The following is an 18,398-nucleotide window of genomic DNA, read 5'->3' as shown; positions in this document are numbered from 1 at the left end:
AGTTACCGCCGGTTCATCGGACAATTTATTCATTCTAGCTTTGTCGTGCTCATTCTTTCTCCTCGTTCCCCATGTTTGAATATCAGAAAGGCATTGGAGGCGGCCAAGGTGTCAGCGTCAAGTTGTATAAAAGTATTCACAGCAAAATGTTATTGAGAATACTTGAAATGGTTTATCAAGTTAATCATTAAAAGTATCCGAATTGATCTCGTAATGGAATCAGGGAGCTGAAGGGCGATTACGCTTAAATCGGTGAAAATCACACCAGAAAGTCAACTTTGACTTTTAAATAGCCCAGCGTATCTGTTATTCTCCCAGATGTCTCATTCAAATTTGTCACGTTATAGCTATATTAAGTCTTGGCAATACATTCAAAACATCTTTCAGATTGATTTTTATAGGATTACATCCACTTACGAAATATCTTACTATTCGATTATCAAATTCAAAGCTGAATTGAAATAGATCAACAAAACGATATAATTCCGTTTCTTCTGCATCGCCTTAATACCCAGATCAAGTCGTTTGAGCTTTCAGACCATCTTGGCATATACATACTTCTTGGCTTAGGACAAATTGACTACGTAGACCTCAATCATATCACTGTCTTATCTATCCGCAGTACATGATTCTCCGTAAACATTCAATCATAGGCAAAACAAATAAAGCAGAGAAGATATTTATCAAGCTGCGATTAATCAATTTCTTATTTCCTGTGAACAGTAATTCATCTTCGTCCTTTACCCAATCCCAAGATAATTATTCTTTAAGCAAAAGTATATCACATTGGTTATCTGGTTCAAGGGAAATAGGCGAGCAGGTGTGGGTAGGATTACCTATGAGCGTATTTCGTGATTCTTGGAATAGCGATCATGGTATCAATAATACAAGAGAATATGTTCCTATGACCAACAGAGAAGGGAGATCTCAAGTAAGTAAAACTCGAATTAATTCATACATTGTCTATCACACTAATCATCAAAAATCAGCATTCATATTATCGTTCATTGGCTTTAAAATTTCTTCCTTCTATCTTAATATTTGGTTTAGGTATATTAATAGGATCTAATCATCCATTATATCTTTCAATATATTCAAGAAGATCATTAATTCCTTCATCTATATTACCACATTCATTACCACCTTCACCAAAAATATCTTCAACAATTTCATTAAATTATTTACCTGAACCAAAAGAAGATATACCAAATTTAGTACATTATGTATATGGATTATCAGATGAAATTAATCAACCTGATTTTCCATATTTTGCTTATTTAGCAATACGTTCAAGTTTAATAAATCTTAAACCTGATGAAATTTGGTTTCATTGTATAAATGAACCTAAAGGATATTGGTGGGAACGTATAAAATATTATGAAGGTTTTATTGATCAGTCAACAGGTCAAATTAAGGGATTAATCAAAATTAGAAGAGCAAGAGATGTTCAATGGATTGGAAAAGATAGGAGACCTGTAACTCATGTAAGTGCTCTACCATTTACTGAGCTCTGGTCATCTTTGTCATTCACGAATGGATAGGAACTATCTTAAATGTCAGAAAGAGGGAAATCAAACTGATGAACATTATTCGTGATACTATAGTTCGCTCATAAAGCAGACATAATACGGCTTGAAGTGTAAGCTGAGTTTTGCAGTTCTGTTAAAGATCTCTTGATCGTTTCCTGACAGTGATATGTCGCTTTAGATTACGGGACTACGGTGGGATATATCTGGATATCGATACATTCGTGTTGCGTTCCTTTGCTTCCCATAATCTGCTACGTCAAGATGTGGTACTGGGTATGGAAGCACACGGTTTAACTTTCTTAAGAGGTGCAGGTGGAGATGATGAGATGAACCCTAAAGGATTGTGTAACGCTGTCATAGTAGCTAGGAAAGGAGCGGAGTTCATTGAAAGATGGTTGATGAGTTATGAGGGATTCAGAGGCGATAAGTGGACTGAACATTCTGTTGTAAGTCACTTGCTATGGTTGAGGTATGTCAATGTTGTGCTGAGCTGAAACCATCTGATTGATACAGGAAATGCCTTGGACACTTGCTAAGATGTATCCCACTTTACTCACTATCTTATCTGAACGAGCTTTCTTTTGGCCTTTGTGGACAGATGATCATATTCATGCGGTGTATGTAACAACAGAATATGATTTTCAGCAGTCCGGTCAACTTGCGTGAGTGTCGATATCCTGCTGTTATTGCATAAGATATGTCTAAATATCGCGTCCCCATATCTTTAATGCTTAAAACCTCGATATACGATTTATGTAAGAGAAAAAGCTAATTTGTTTCTCTTTTATAGATATCACGCATGGGAATCAAAAGCTAGACCATACCTGTCAGCTTTAGATCCTACAACAATACATAAAATTGATACTTCTTTCACACGTATGGCAAGACGATTCGTTGAGCCAGATGAAGAGAAACGATGGAAAGCTGCTGGATCGATTGACGGAGTGGGAGAAACGAGTTTAGATAGGAGTGATCAGGAAATCGAGTAGCAGGAAGTTACCGACTCTCGCAAGGAAAGAAGAAGTACATTGAAATGGGGAAGGGAAACAATCTAGATATGAGTCATTATCATATCAGTGGACAAAATGGTTTATTAATGTGTATTATTGGTATGTAATTTATTTGATGATATGAAATTCTTGCAATTTGTATGAGATTGGATTGTCTTTGCTTTTGTAGACTAAATATCGAAGTACATTCATCTTCATTCAAGGTTTCTTCACGTATTTGAGATAACATCAATTCTGATTAGTGTACTATTAATGATCTCAGTATATTATTTACACCGTGCAGCCACAATTAATCTGCGATGCGTTTGACCTTGGTCTTTCCTAGATTTGATCTGATAATATCATTCACAAGTCAACACGACGTCACTATTGATCTCATCATCACCAGTAAGCTGCACGAGTTTATGCTCATATCTCTGCGAGTTTTTCACGCTGGGATGATCTCGAGCAAAAAGCGTAAGACTGATATCGCTTGGATAAACCGCAAATAAATGAGCGGATATAGATGACACGGAAGGGAGTTTAACAGCTTTTTGATAAATGACGTCATGATTACATCTTTTTTTACGTTCTTTGTGACTTTTATTGATATGTGGTTAGTTTCGTTCCTCTTGGATCTACCTTACGTCTATGGAACTGTGTATTGGGAAACGGGCGAAAAATGTTGGTAGTCTTATATCAAGTGCGGACACAGATGGCCCTTTGACTCCTGGCAAGTATGTCACGGAGCAGAGTTGACCGATATGACTTGACCGGTCGAGATGTCTATCTCATGTACCAAGCCAAGCGCAGGATCTTGAGGGCAAGAACACGAACATATTATGACAGCGATTTGACAATTCTTGCCTTTGTCCAGAACTGTTCTACACTCAGCAGAGGAAGGGAAATGAGTAAGCCTCCGACGTAGTCTTATAGGATCTCTCGTAACGCGTAACGATGTTTTCTATCTTATTAAATGGAATACCTCAATAAGAAGAGAATCACTATAAAGTTCCAGCCACGAATTATTTAGAAAATAGGGAATTAAGGGCTCCAATCTTTGTGATAGACCCTGAATATCGTCATTATACTCGTCACCTTTTGATTTTGATCTGCCCTGGTACAATCACTACTATGGAATGAGTCATGTCTCCTATTATTCAGCAAGCCGGAAGAAAAGCCAACATCGAATTCAAAACTGCGTTGCTCATCATCAATATCATCATTGTCGTCACGCTTTGAATAACACCAACGTCAATCGATCATATTCCCAACAGCTGATATTAAGGATATAACTCTTTATTGCAAATCTAGGATTTCGTTTACTTTTCGTTGGAGTTTAAATATATAGAAAAAAGCGGCTAAGAGTTTTCTGGTATCGCTTTAGCTTAATTATTAATATTGGGAGTAATCTAGTGTGGTGAGTATCCGTTTTTTTCCCTTTGTCTGATTGAAGAAGGGGGAGTGACGTCAACTATCAATTGTTGAGTGGTGCAATTTTCGGGTCATTTCAATTATAATCACTCAAGAGTAAAAAGGTTAAATCATCCTTTAACTTCGGAGTGCTCCTACTTCATCATTAATCGTCATTATCAATTCAATCGTCATCATCATCATCATTTCATAAATTTCGAACTCCAAGCACACATTTAAACTTAATAGTCAGTTTGTAGACGATTCTTGCTTTGGTTATTTTTGAATTATCTATTTCTCTGTTCTTCGATAGATGATCACATGCTGATTCCAAGTTTTTTGATTTCGTAAATCCCATCATCGTCATCGTCATTATTCATTACGTTTACATTCTCTATATCTTTTGACGATCGCTACCATATACATACGTTTTTGTAAACTTTACGGTAAAACGTATCCTCCACATTCGACTTAATAGACAAATAATCATCATTTGTCATCACCTATCATCATCATCATTTACGCCAAATAAACCGGCAATCTGACTTCTAAATCAATAAATCAACAAATTCACAACACCATTAATCCATTTGTCAATCCTTCTTCTATTATTACTACTACTGCACGAAATATAGAATCAAATAGATCAAATTCGTCACCAGATACAGGTTCGGATCCATCAACATTACCATCACCTTCAGTACTTGTACCACTTTCTGACACAAGTATAGTCACTTTACCTAAACAACTGAAATCTTTCGTTTCAACCAATACAAGTTCTTCTAAAGTTAGTGAAACTAGTGAAGAAGAACAATCACCTAATCAAAGCCAAACAAAGAAACAACATAAATCAGTGGCTGAAGTACATGAAAAGTTGAGTAACAAGCGATCAAGTAATCAGTTAGAAAAAGATTATAAAGACGCTTTGAGTAAATTAGAAAACTCGAATCTGAACGACGAAGACGGGATGTTAAACAGTTTTAAACGTGAGTTATAGGCCATCACTCCCTCACTATAAATCCATCTTCTTGCCCCATATATATTGAATTGGTGGCGCTTCTTGGTCTGTTCCTTCTTTTCCAATCAATTTTTTAAGAGAGGCTTAGAAGAAGAGGTTATTGCCACTCTCACCATTTGGTACCCCGGCTTGTGTGTTGGCGATGTGTATACAAATCTTGCTTGTCCTGTACCACTCTGTCCCGGTTCCCCATTATCCAATGATCAGTTGTCTTTTTTCAAGATGTATGACGAAATTTGGCGGTCTGTGCGGTGATACAACTCACTTTGCCAAAGGAGACTTCATCATCTCTAGCGTCTTCTTTTATCAATTCAATCCTTCTTATTTCATTTCGTCAACATCAATTCTTGTCTTTTACTACAAATTGGTAGCATTTGTCATTACTATCCTCCATCTCTCACGTTCAATCGTGATATGCTTTTGATTATGTGTCTTCGTACTTGGTTGATCGTCCCGTTGTCCACATATCCACGATGCCTTACTGCTCTCCCAGCCTCATTGCTTCTCCATCTTCCCTACCTTCCTTTCTCCCATCTTCGCCCAACGTTCTATCTCCTGTTTTCATTGTACCTCCCAATACCGGATCAAAGCTGACAAATTCGACCTCACCTGTAATTCAATCTTAACATTTCGATGCACTCTTCCCATCCCCAATTCCTATCCCAAAATTAATTCCTCCAATTGATCATCGTCAACCATCGTGCAAACGCAAATTATCCTCGATACCGCGTGTTTTACCTCATTCCCGTTTCTTGCCGCATAACAACTCAATAGAGATATTACGACACGGCAAGCACGCCCAGTCTTCACAAACCGCTGGTCAACCGGACAGTAGTAAAACGAGTCAATCTAGTGGACACCGATCCAGTAAAAGCCAACAGCAGCCAGCCCAACAACCTCAAGCTCAACAAGCATATTACAACAACGATATGCCAGGACAAGGTTTGACTGCTGGCAACGGTAAGTGGCCAAATCAGTGCTCTGCTGCTGAAACATTTTGTGCTAAATTCATGCCATTCGATAGGTCAACCACCTCAAGCACAAGCCTCCAACTCTGGTGGAAAAGCACCGATGGTCTCTCCGAATTATCGAGAAGAGGCTGAACGAATCGTCGCTGATGAGCGGGCTCAAAGCGAAAAAATGCCAGTCTACGAAGTGAGTTGACCCCACATAACCACCTGGAGCCGATTCCAGCGCAGTAGCTTGATTTGGCGGCGTCATGATCTCGTAATTCTTGGAAAAGTCTCCGAAGACTGACGTCATGCCGTACTCTAGGGTCTCGAAGCATATACCTTGATAGAGAAAATGGGCGATGGAGCTTTCTCAAATGTGTACAAGGCTGTCGAAAAAAAGACCGGACGCAAAGTCGCCGTCAAGGTGGTCAGAAAGTATGAGCTGAACCATTCACAGGTGAGAATTGTTTCCTCATTCTCTTGATTATTGACGTTTCCCCCTGGCGATCGACTTGGAGGTCGCTTTCACCTTTTTACGTATTTGTAGTCTTCTTAACCAGCGCCGTATGCCTCCCGCGCCCTGGCCAGGCTGGGATCAAGGTATACGGGAGCTTTTTATGATTTCTTTCTTTTTTATCTGATTCATTTGAATGGACTTCATTGCCGGCAGGCAACCTCCAACGGCGAATGCCTTGCCCGGTGTGGCGATCATCAGTCGAAGTAGATTGCCTTCGCCATATTGCCTGATCGGCCATCAATTACCCGCGACACACTTCGAGCTGTTTCAGGAGTCTCAGAAATGTCGACTGACATGCGCAATTCTGGATATAGCACGGTAACAAGCATTTAAATGCCAATTTCAAGAAAAGGCCTAGGGTCACAGAGGTTGGTAATTTCCTTCTACCCTATCAGCTCACATACCGACTTTCCTTCGCATGCTTTGATCTCAATCCCTGTTGTTTCATCCCCTCTCAATGAGCGCAAGTTCATTGATGGCGACCCAAATAAAAGAAAGCTTTATACTTTACCTTTTACCAACTTTGCGGTCGCTGGCCCTTGAGCGTCGGGAGTGCTTTCCCATACTTCTTGTGTTCGTTTGAACCCTTGCATATATTTATCGTAACATCGCCTTGATGTGGTTACAAAAGTCTCCTGTTCGCAAGCATGTCGCTGACATTTTGTTTCCACATAGCGAGCCAACATCCTTAAAGAGGTACAGATCATGCGAGGTGTTGATCACCCTGGAATAGTCAAGCTCCTCGCGTTCTTCGAAAGCGAGGAACACTATTTCCTTATTTTAGAGCGTAAGTCATTCGCCCCACTCAAGGTATGACAGTGATTTCATGCTCACCGAACCCTGTATCGCAGTCATGGAAGGTGGTGAACTGTTCCACCAAATTGTCAAACTCACGTACTTCTCCGAAGCACTTTCACGACATGTGATTCTGCAAGTCGCTGAAGGTATACGATACCTCCATGAGGAGCGAGGTGTGGTTCACCGGTGAGCTCTCTCATCAATCGCTTTTTATTGCGCTTGACCTTACTTTCCCTTGTCATAGTGATATCAAACCCGAAAACTTGCTTTTTGATCGGATCCCAATAATTCCTTCACGAACACCTATACATAGACCTTACGACGAGGAGAAGGAAGATGAAGGTGAATACCGACCAGGAATAGGTGGTGGTGGTATTGGTCGAGTCAAGATTGCCGATTTCGGTCTGTCGAAGATCGTTTGGGATGAACAAACCATGACACCCTGTGGTACTGTCGGGTACACAGCCCCAGAGATTGTCAAAGATGAGAGATACAGTAAGAGTGTCGATATGTGGGCATTGGGTTGTGTATTGTATACCTTGCTTTGTGGTTTCCCTCGTAAGTTCGACGTCCGAACATTGCTGAAATAGATCACGCTGACTTAACCTCTTCAGCCTTCTACGATGAGAGTATCAACGTCCTTACCGAGAAGGTTGCCCGTGGATACTACACCTTCTTGAGTCCATGGTGGGACGATATCTCAACTTCGGCTAAGGATCTGATCACCCATTTACTATGTGTCGATCCAGCTCAACGATATACCATTGACGAATTCCTTGCCCACCCATGGGTCAAAGATGCTCCTTCTGCTCAACCACCTCCTCCAACACCAAGAAACCTTGCACCTCCATCAAGCAACGCTCCAATGGACTCTCCCTTACTCGCATCGATGCGGGCTGGTAACCGGGAAGGTCGATCTCCTGGTGTCGGTGCATTGAAAGAAGCCTTTGATGTCACATACGCCGTACACCGAATGGAAGAAGAAGGTGCTCGACGTCGAGCATACAATGGACCTGGCGGAGCAGGCACTAGAGGCTTCTTACAAGGTCTCAATGAGGAAGATGAGGATGAAGATGAAGCTGTACAACTTGAAGAAGCTAGACGTAAGCATGGTGAAGCTGTTGCCAGGCAAATTCAACAGCATCGTGGAAGGGATGCTGCCAATGCAGCTGCTGGAGTCAAGGAGCAAAGCACCCAACATTACGCTGGGCGTGGAGGAGCCAATAGAAGAGAGGCCGAAGCTGTTTTGTACGATGGTAGAGCTGGACAACGAGATAGAGCTAGAGGAGCCAAAGCGGCCGGCTCGACTGGATTTGAGTTGGATCTCAATAATTCGACACTTCTGGGTAGAAGAGGCAAAAAAACTGCACCAAGTCCACTTGGCCTGAATCAAGCAGCTCAATCGCCTCAAACTGCCGGTTCGCCAATGCAGTTCTAATCGTCTATTCCAGATTTAGATGTATTTGTAGCATGAATACCCTTTTCCATCTTCAGTGATTATTCTCCACCATTTGACGACTTTCCATTTTAATTACCATCAACAGCCTAACTGGCAATGAACATCTGGATAATTTAACACACACGCAGTATCTCCTCAATCTTAGCATCGTATGTATACTTATCAACTCTTGAATCTATATTTATAGTGCTATCATCCATCTAGACTTTCTTTTCCTGTGTTATATATCCCTCGTCATACATCGAGCGTACAATTGTTAAAAAGTACATATAGCTATATTCATGGTTTCTGCCTGAGCATGTATTGCATCTATCGAATTCTTTTCAGTGTTTAGTGAGAAGCAAGCAAGCAGGAGAGGTATACCTGATAGACATTTCATATGAAATTAAGTGGAATCTAGCACGATCGGCAATCATGTCAGGCACGTGATCAAGTCGGTTATCTCGGAAGTATGAGGTAATCTATGGCCCCACTACTGAGCACATTCTCCAACAGAGAAAGAGAGAGAGAGACAGAGAGTAAATCGTCATATTAGGTGATCAGCCGATTCAATATTATTCTGATGAATATATATTTATTCCACCATATCAATATCGTTACAATTCTTCTCTCTTCTTTTAACTATAACTTAGAATCTAATCGACCCGAGTTCAATATCAAATATGTCGTCTGATAAACTTAGTGAGTGTTCTTTTCCTTTCCTCACTTATTTGATACTTTAAATGACGATGACTAATTGAATATCTTAAAACACCACTTAAAAGCTCTTTACGAATTTGTTGGATCATGTTGGGCCAATGCACCTAAAATAGCTTTATCTGAAAATGGATTTGAAAAAGGTAAAAATGTGGAATGGGTATCAATTAATCTTGCTGAGGTTGGTTTCTTTTTTTTTTTTTTTGGGGTTATATAAAGGTAAAAATTGATTTTTATGACTTTTTTTTTAAATATAAATATATTATTTTTTTAGGGAAAAAATTTTGAACCAGAATATTTAAAAATTAATCCAGCAGGAACAGTACCAACTTTAATTAATTCAAAAGGTGAAAAATTTCAAGATTCAATTTCATCAATTAAAGAAATTTTAAAAATTTCACCACATCCTCCAAAAGTTGATGCACATACTTCAACAAGTATAATTGAAGAAATTCATGCTTCTTCACATGATCCAAATTCTACTTTATTATTTTCATTAAATGATAAAGATAGAGAATCAAAAATTAATGGATTACCTAAAGGTTTTTTACAAGGTAGACAAAATTCTTTAAATAAGTAAGATCTTAAAACTTTGATTTTGACGGTGTTAAATTATTGACTAAAATGTTTTTCCATTGATATTTATTATAGACTTGCTGAAAATCCACCTGAAGAATTTAAAGAATTCCTTTTAAAAAAGAAAGCTGATAATCAACAATTATTAGATTTTTATATTACCGAACCTGATGTGAGTTTTCAGAAATCAAATTCATCATGTCAAATGATATATTACCCAACTCTGAATTTATGACCACTATGACGGAAAATTTTGTTAATTATTGCGACAATTAATAGGAAGCAACTAAACAAGCTCATTATTCACAAGGTAAAAACCTTTGGACAGCAGTAGGAATTGCTTTAAGAGGTGTCGTGACTCAAGCTTTACAAAAAAATGGAGGTCCTTTTGCAGGTGGTTCTGAACCTTCAGAAGTTGATTGTCAGTTTCAATTTTCGAATTATAACAGAGGGTCAAAATTCTCTGATTCTGATTTTGATTTTTGACTTAGATCATATCATCACTTGGCTTTCAAGAACAATTACTAATACTGGAGTTGAACCTTCTTCACCATCAAATATTGTTATTCCTAAATTAAAAGAATATACAGGTGGTCATAATCTTGATCCGGTCATTGGTAAATATTGGGAGTAAGTCTCAATATCATTCCATTTTCTCTCAATTTTCTCTTTCCATTGAAGTCCAATATAGCTAATTGAATTGAATTGAAATGTAGTGCCTGGCTCGAAAGACCTAGTTTCAAAGATAACAATATTCATTGAATGATATCAGAAATTGGCAAATGGCATTGAGATTCAGTTCAATGAATATGTAAAAAAATTAAAAGAAGAAAGGTGAAAGCACAAATATGAAAATCGGTTTTGAAAAGATCATTGGAATTTAACATGCATTAAGTACAAGATCTGCTTGACATGAGCATAATCATGAATCAAATTTCATTGTTCACACTATAACGTAATGTTCTGAAGTACAATCCGAGTTTGATTATGCGAAATGATAGTATCCACATATCCAATTGTGGGGTATAACAGAACAAAATGCATTTGAAACCATACGAATTCAGTAAGCCATTAGATTATATCAAGTATGAATGGAGAACAAGTAATTATGCAAATAATCAAAACATGATGCTGGTGTCAGATGGAAACGAGATATCATAATATATTAAAAATACAGGCAAACAGATAAAAACTCTTTCGTAATAATTGTCCATTATAAAGTATTTGATTCATTAAATCGGTTTCAGCATTTTCTTTCGTTTCATAATTAAGGTTTTCATCGTTGACTTTCACCACTTGATCTTCTAGGATCTCTTACTGGTCTTCCAGGAGTTAACCCATTAGTAGAATTCGAACTTGTTGTACTTATTCTATTTGGATTCTGTGATGAAGTTGAAGAAATAGGAACGAATGCAGTAGGTGGATATCCCATTTGTACGTTCGATGATTGTTCATTTTTAGTGGTTGTGGATTGAGATGTAGTTGGATTTGGATCATTAATACCGAATTTAGGTGGTCTTATAACTCTAAATCCTTTTGATCCACCATTTCCTCCATTAGATGATGATAAAGGTGTATTTTCATTACTTCCATTTGGCGGAGTTCCATTCATACTTGTATGTCCACTTGATCCATTAATTGTGCTTATTGTACCCATATTCGGACTTGGATGAACCGATGAAACGTATTCATTTTCATTCGGGGTTTTGGTTACTTGCGGTAATGGTGTAGGTTGATTAATTCGTCTTACTTTGAAAGAAGAACTTGCTTGAGCGTAATTCGTATTAGAACTTGAAGCGGAAGTAGGAGAAGTAGGTGATAATCCCGGACGTTTAACGATGAAACCTTTTTTACCATTTGGTGAAGTTGTAGGAGCATCAACTCCAGCAAAAAGAGCTCCAGATTCAGCTGCTAAAACTGCTTTTCTAGCTTTATTCTCATCTCTTGCTTGAGAAGCTATCTCTTCATCCAATTGAGACTTCTTCTTTTTTCTTCCAAATATACCTGCAATTCCACTACTACCTGCTCCTTTGGTGTTTCTCCATTCTTCTTGTTCTGGACTAAGAGGTATATCCTCAAATGGTAATGGTTCTCTGAATCCTTCTGTTCCTGGCAAATTGGATCTTCTACGTGCTTTCGCTTTGGCTGTTTTCCTTTTTGAGGGTCCAGGTTCATCATCTGAAGGTAATTCATCAGATTCATCATCTGATCCTCCACGTTTATCGTTTGAAGATCTCGTGAACCAACCCACGGAGGACTTGTTCTTCTTATGTTTTTGCTTTTTCACAGTCGAAGATGAGTATTGACTATCTGGTGAAGGATCATTCTTAAGATCGTTTAATGACCTTCTCTTCGGAATTGCAAGTGCAGGCGGTTTGAGTCCAGCATTATTGGGTCTAATACCTTGTGGCTGTCGAGATGGACCAGGAGTAGCGTTGGATGCGGTGGGGAGCAACGGCGAGGCTAGTGGAGTAGCCAATTCAATGATCGCTGTAGATGATTGTTGTCTATTGTGAGGAGGTGACATCGGTCTATGAGAAACTTGAGAGACCCTTATTTTAGGTGTATGGTCACCCATACCTGAGTTGAGTGATTGTCGTCGTTCCCCCGGCCCAGCTAACACTTCGTAAGGATTCTCGAAATCCGCTCTTCCACCTCTCACTACAGAGAAACTTCTATGCGGAGCACCATTAGTTGGAGGTGGAGTAGACGTTGGAACTTGCCCATATAAGTTTCTAGTAGGAGAGTTGACAGAAGGAACGAATGCACCTGGAGGTGCATAACCCGAGCTTGTGCTAAGAGTAGCAGATGGTTGCCAAGCATCCATGATATTCTCACCGTGACCTTCAGCTGATCTAGATTCCGAGCTCAACCTCTCTGCCTCAGGTGGTGGAGGGCCGAGAGGGGGGGCGTTGTAGTTCGGGAAATAACTCGGTCGTTCTTGCATTGCCATCTGAGGGTGGCCAGGAGTAAGGAATGGAGTAATTAGGTCCGACGATGACGCGACAGGTGGTCTGGAAACCCCTTGGGAGTGTCTATCTAGCATCATTTGAGTTGTCAGAGACCCAGCTGCTGAGACGTTTCGCTGCAATTGCCTTGAACCTCTCTTTCGTCGTTTTCTAGCTGCCGCTTTACCTCCCCGTACGCCATTTAAGCAATCTAGATCCATGATAGCTGCAAATATACCTCCGTCTAGAGGATGCGTTGATTCATCGAAATGAACTCCTCCGGCTAATCGGACAGATCCCTCGATGATTTTGGTAATCAACATAAGGAGGAAGAATATGAAAGTGATTGCCTGGAGAATCAAGATAGCATATGCGATCCAGTCCGTAGTGGGGCTGCTTAAAGCAATCTGGGTGCAGAAATATCATTCTCGTTAGCTTTACCAAGCGGATATCGAATGACGAAGATGACGACGAGAACAACTTACAGTCGAACTGAGTAACATGACCAACACGGCAGAGATTAATCTCAGTATCCCCAGAAATGCGTTCGATGCTCCCATACTTGCGCCCTCGCCCCAAGGGTACCAAACTCCAGGTATGATTAACATAGCCAATTCCACAAGAATCACTATGATAGCTTGAGCGATCCCACTTTTCTGTCCGGCGCCGATTACTATTCCCACAATTAGGCTCGCTGTCAGAGGTACGACCCTGTACATCTGCTTGTTCTCCACATAGATATTATACATCGGTCCGAGGGAAAGTAAAGTTCTGGTCGCATCATATAATTTTCCACTTGCTGTTCTCGAGATTCGATAAAGGATGAAAGCAGGGATGATCACCGAAATGAAAGCGAATGCAAGTGCTGCGAACACTCTAGATACGATACTGGCTCTGTTAGCAAGAGTGAGCTGGTAGAGCGAGAAAGCCGTGATTGGTAAATGGAAGATGAGAATGAGTCGGATCAAGTTTCCGTATAGAGCAGCAGCGTGGAAAGCACCTGCTTCGCCCTTGAGTTTGAACCTGAACCAAATCCTTCTAAGTGGGGATGGCGAGTTAATTTTTGCTTGCTGAGCGAGGGATGCTCTGGTAGGAAGTGAGTTGGGTCCATCAGACCACAATGAAGGATTTCGACTAGGGTCATAAGCTTCTTTTCCACCGAAGCTCCCTCGCGGACTGCTTCCAAGACTCGCTCTTTTAGGTCCAGGACTACCGCGTTGCAATGTGGATGAGCCAGTAGAAAGATATTCGAAAAGTCCATGTAAAAACCACACGGAAAGACTGATTAGCATTACAGCTGCGGTGAGCAGAAGGAAGATGGTTAAACATGTTCCAAATAAATCTTGAGGACGCAAGCCGACTGCGGTGGCAAATGATTCCATACCGTTGGAAGCGTTGTGACTGTCGAATAACGGATTGAATAGGTTCGAATCGAGATAAAGCGGATATTGGGCATCATTCATTTGAGATGCAAATGGCGAGGGAGGAGTGTAATTGAATGGGTAGGTTGCGACTCGTTTGTGATCCGCATCAGAACCTTGGACCAACGTGGTATTCCAAACAAGATCTGCCCATGCGCCACGGGCGAAGATCGGATCTGATACCAAAGCTGAGTGAGCAAAATGTGAATTTCGCGGCTTTCATCACACTCACAAGCAAATTCGGGCCAATTCACAGCGATCATTCCTAACATTGTACAGAACTGGACATGGAACAGGATATCTTTCAGGGATGGCGTGGCTAGAAGAAATGTTTGATCCGTTAGTCTTGAAAACCGGTAGTTTTCATGATGAAAGAAGCACTTACAGAACCTCAACAAACCACCACTAACACTCAACCTTTCTCCGCTCAAACCACTTATGATCATCGTTCCCCACTTTCTTAGTTTCGCTTCCTTTTTGTTCGGGCCACCTACGCCTCCGGTCTTGAGGGCAGTAGATTCCTTTTGATCATATTCCGCAACTCCACTACCAACTATCCAACCAGTGACAAATCTTGCCCCCCAACTGACTAACCAGAATCCAATTGCGGTTGCTACCGGTATCCATAAGAATAATTTGTAATACCAACCTTTCCTATTATACGGTGAAACTTGAATATCGATACAAGCTAGATTTGCCGCTTCTGTGGATGTATCGACTATTCTGACTTCCGTTTGAATGGTAGTAAGGGCATATGAACTGTACAAGGGGATCGTCAAGTTAATAGCGAAATCTCCGGCTGGTAAAGGACAATATGTCGTGTTGTAAGGGAAATACGGTGTTGGTAGTTCTGATGGGAAGACAGAATTACAAAGCCATGAGGTAGATTGATAGACATTCCATGTAGCCGCTTTCGTATTCGTAAATAAGGTCGCTAGTGGTAATTGAATCAGTCTTGTAATAAGGGTGTGTTACTTAATGTATTCTGCATAATATGACTCACCTAATTTGTTTGTGACATTATCATATCCCGATACCTCCGATCCCACAACGCCTATCAGATTAACCCTCAAGACTCTATGACCATCTGCAGCTAAGCCCAATTGATTCGCTTCTTCTCTAGGAATAATTTCCGCATATACATCGGTAATGTTCATTCGGTTTTGACCGGCAGCAACAGGTGAATATTGGGATAGGCATGATGAGAATTTGGCTTGAAGCGGTGTAGCAAGACTACATGTAGCTATTATAAGGATTGTGTACAGGTATCTCAACATTTTGACCGGCCTTTTGCGCAGAAAGAACAATAATCAGCTTAGAAGCGATACTATTAGATCAACATTTATATCGAATTTACTTACTATTAACCTCTCCTCTTAAACCTTGATGCATGAAGAAATGTGTGAAATTGAACCAAAGGTCCGTTTTTGGCGATCTTTTGTCTTTTATGATGATGATGATCGTGCGTCAAGCAACAAGGGATATATCAATTTTATTCCTCCTATTCCTACTCGGTTGTCCGGTAGATACAAGGTTGATCCGAGCTCAACCCAGAACAGAATTGTGAACAACGGAGAGGCACTCAATATCCTTCGATTCTTCTGTCAACTCTTTTTTCTTTTCAGTATAATCAGCATACCAGCTAGATTAACTTGACTTGGGGTATGTGAATATACTAGTAATGTAATAATTAAGATTATTTCGTACAAGGGATACGAATATCAGGAAAGGTACGGAATAGAAATAATTAAAGATGAGCTGAATCCTAAACCGCGTGAGTGAGGCATGGTCAAACTCATCCTTGACACATGTTTCAGGGTTATTAAATCGCGTCAAATCCGCCTGCTTGGCTGTACTACATATGAGACTGGAATGGTCTTACAATCTTCCCTACTGAAGACAAGATATACTAGATCAATGGGTTAAAGGCCTTCTTGAGCACTGCGTACTTTCAGAAATCATGATAAGGAACAGCTTTCCGTACTGAAATGACCAGAGGAGATTTGGCTAGTGAAAGGACGTGTTCTCCCCGTATTGATAGACGTCGCGCAATAATATTTCCGCTTTTAACTCCCTTTCTTGGTATGAGTAGCAAGCAGAGAGATACACGGAAAACGAAATGAGCAAGTAGATAAATCCTTGATGCCTAAGAAGTTAGACTAACATTTACTTTGCAGTCTTGGTCTTCCCAAAAGTGCCTACCACATAAATATCCTCAAACCTGAAATGCCAGATTGCGGGGCAACATAACGATCGACCACTAAAAGTCCACTCAACCATGTTCATCTTTACGAGTATTCACCTGAGCAACGATCATACAATTTATCATCAATATTGCCTCTGATATCTCAATCCCATATTCACGTACATACATTACGCTGTAAATATGCCGACCAAGAAATCAAGAGTCGTAAGCTCTTCAGAAGATGAAGAATATGATGTAATTAGTCAAATCTCGCCTTCTGAAATAGAATGAAGAGCAATGTTAATGTTTAGTACAATTCGTAGTCCAAACCAGAAGTATCTAAATCTACTTCTTCGAAACGCTCAAAAGATATAGATTTAGATTCTGAACCTAAAAGCAAGGTAATCATTTGTTTCGACTACCATATCACATATGATATAATTGAAACTGATCAATTATCTTACGACTGGTTGATAGAAATCAAGGCCTTCAACTAGTACGTCGAATGAAACAGTAGAAATAGAAGAGAACGAAGATGGAGATCCATTTTTCAAAGTAAGCTGATGGACAGAATGATCTACTTCTGCTCTCTCATGATTTATTATTTCATACTGAATCTATTCATCTTTGTTGTCTCAGCTTAGTGAAAATCGTAGGGTAACTGTAAGGACATTTAAAGGTAAAGTCTTGATAGATATGAGAGAAACATATAAAGATAAATCCACTGGTCAAGTTAAACCTGGTAATAAAGGAATTTCATTGACGAAAGAACAAGTGAGTTTCGGTTTGAATTCAGGTCACGCATATCAGACAACGTTGAAATCGTCTTCTGATTACCATCAATTCCCGTATTTACTGATAATTCATTTTATCAATAGTGGGATCTAATCAAAAATAACATAATCAACATAGATGAAATGATAATTAAAGTAAATGAGAAATAGGTAATAAATCAATCAAGAGGGTATTATATTATTCATTTAAAAGAAGAAGAAGAAAGGATAAAAGCATTTAAATAACATATAATGAAGTAACTTATAAAAACTACTTTATCAATCATCATTACAAGATTGATCAAATCCATTATGATAAATTTGAATATTGATCCAATAATCAGATTTAATAAATTGATTTATACGTTTTCTCGCTATAAAATTTTTGATTTTTTTTAGATCGATCAGATTCAATTTTATTTGGGTGATTTAATAAATTTGATTTTAAATAGATATTCAATTTGCTATTTTCATCGATATTTGAAATTACCTCTTAAATTGGAAAGCTCTTGAGAATATGATATGGCTGATTGAGTTAACAGTTGAGTTGAATCATCTGAATTTGAATTTTTAGAAGGTTGAATAGATCTCATTTCTTTCAAGTTTGATTGAAAACTTGGTATCCCTTCAGAACCTGTCTCCGAATCAGACGATACATCTCTCGAATTTGATTTGATATTTATTCGAGAATTTCAATGAATAAACAGAGTTCTCAGATGTAGAGTCCTCGTTATTGTTGATGGGCATATTGATCGAATAGAGTTAAGTCAAGTGCATTCGTAAAAAGATAAGTTCTTTTCAAATGAATAATGATTCAGATAGTTTATCATCTAGTCAATGATGAAATGGTAAGAATATATTGTCACAAACTTTTTATTCATTTATGTATCTGTACTCTTGGCTCCTCAATTTACGTATCATAAGTGATTAGATTCCCATGCTTGCTTATTGAAAGGAATTGTTCAAAATTTCTAACAAAGGTTGTGACGGTATCATCATTCAATCAAGCCGTCATATTAGCTCATCTAATGTTGAAAGAACCGCTATTCTTTGACATACATAATCTGATATCATTCGAGGACACTCAATATTCCTCCTAACTAATGACATTAACAATCATCAT

General features: G+C 39.2%; 5 protein-coding genes across 5 annotated transcripts; 4 read left to right on the top strand and 1 right to left on the bottom strand.

The window, feature by feature from the left end:
- Nucleotides 1–625: 625 nt before the first annotated feature.
- On the top strand, nt 626–2,518 carry I206_104328 (uncharacterized protein; the record flags this gene model as incomplete). The annotated part of the gene is made up of 6 exons (XM_019155833.1): nt 626–931; nt 990–1,484; nt 1,605–1,639; nt 1,708–1,975; nt 2,043–2,191; nt 2,320–2,518. 6 exons carry the CDS (start codon nt 626–628, stop codon nt 2,516–2,518), a joined length of 1,452 nt encoding a protein of 483 aa, XP_019010791.1.
- A 2,380-nt stretch (nt 2,519–4,898) lies between these two features.
- Nucleotides 4,899–8,655, top strand: I206_104327 (uncharacterized protein; the record flags this gene model as incomplete). The annotated part of the gene is made up of 9 exons (XM_019155834.2): nt 4,899–4,917; nt 5,724–5,909; nt 5,974–6,104; nt 6,225–6,359; nt 6,734–6,787; nt 7,095–7,206; nt 7,271–7,403; nt 7,462–7,775; nt 7,832–8,655. The coding sequence occupies 9 exons, from the start codon at nt 4,899–4,901 to the stop codon at nt 8,653–8,655; spliced, it is 1,908 nt and encodes a 635-aa protein (XP_019010792.2).
- Nucleotides 8,656–9,338: 683 nt separating this feature from the next.
- Nucleotides 9,339–10,710, top strand: I206_104326 (uncharacterized protein; the record flags this gene model as incomplete). The annotated part of the gene is made up of 7 exons (XM_019155835.2): nt 9,339–9,357; nt 9,441–9,553; nt 9,647–9,948; nt 10,024–10,120; nt 10,228–10,369; nt 10,440–10,578; nt 10,665–10,710. 7 exons carry the CDS (start codon nt 9,339–9,341, stop codon nt 10,708–10,710), a joined length of 858 nt encoding a protein of 285 aa, XP_019010793.2.
- Nucleotides 10,711–11,224: 514 nt separating this feature from the next.
- I206_104325 (uncharacterized protein) lies at nt 11,225–15,594 on the bottom strand (the record flags this gene model as incomplete). The annotated part of the gene is made up of 5 exons (XM_019155836.1): nt 11,225–13,303; nt 13,382–14,493; nt 14,550–14,636; nt 14,703–15,251; nt 15,321–15,594. 5 exons carry the CDS (start codon nt 15,592–15,594, stop codon nt 11,225–11,227), a joined length of 4,101 nt encoding a protein of 1,366 aa, XP_019010794.1.
- Nucleotides 15,595–16,703: 1,109 nt separating this feature from the next.
- On the top strand, nt 16,704–17,446 carry I206_104324 (uncharacterized protein; the record flags this gene model as incomplete). Its single annotated transcript, XM_019155837.1, has 5 exons — nt 16,704–16,757; nt 16,826–16,903; nt 16,980–17,057; nt 17,142–17,276; nt 17,381–17,446. The coding sequence occupies 5 exons, from the start codon at nt 16,704–16,706 to the stop codon at nt 17,444–17,446; spliced, it is 411 nt and encodes a 136-aa protein (XP_019010795.1).
- Nucleotides 17,447–18,398: the final 952 nt, after the last annotated feature.

The sequence above is a fragment of the Kwoniella pini genome, chromosome 5 (genome assembly GCF_000512605.2).
Source record: "Kwoniella pini CBS 10737 chromosome 5, complete sequence".
Classification (NCBI taxonomy): Eukaryota; Fungi; Basidiomycota; class Tremellomycetes; order Tremellales; family Cryptococcaceae; genus Kwoniella; species Kwoniella pini.
The sequence above is the reverse complement of the archived record's forward strand: the minus strand, read 5'-3'. Positions and strand labels throughout refer to the sequence as shown.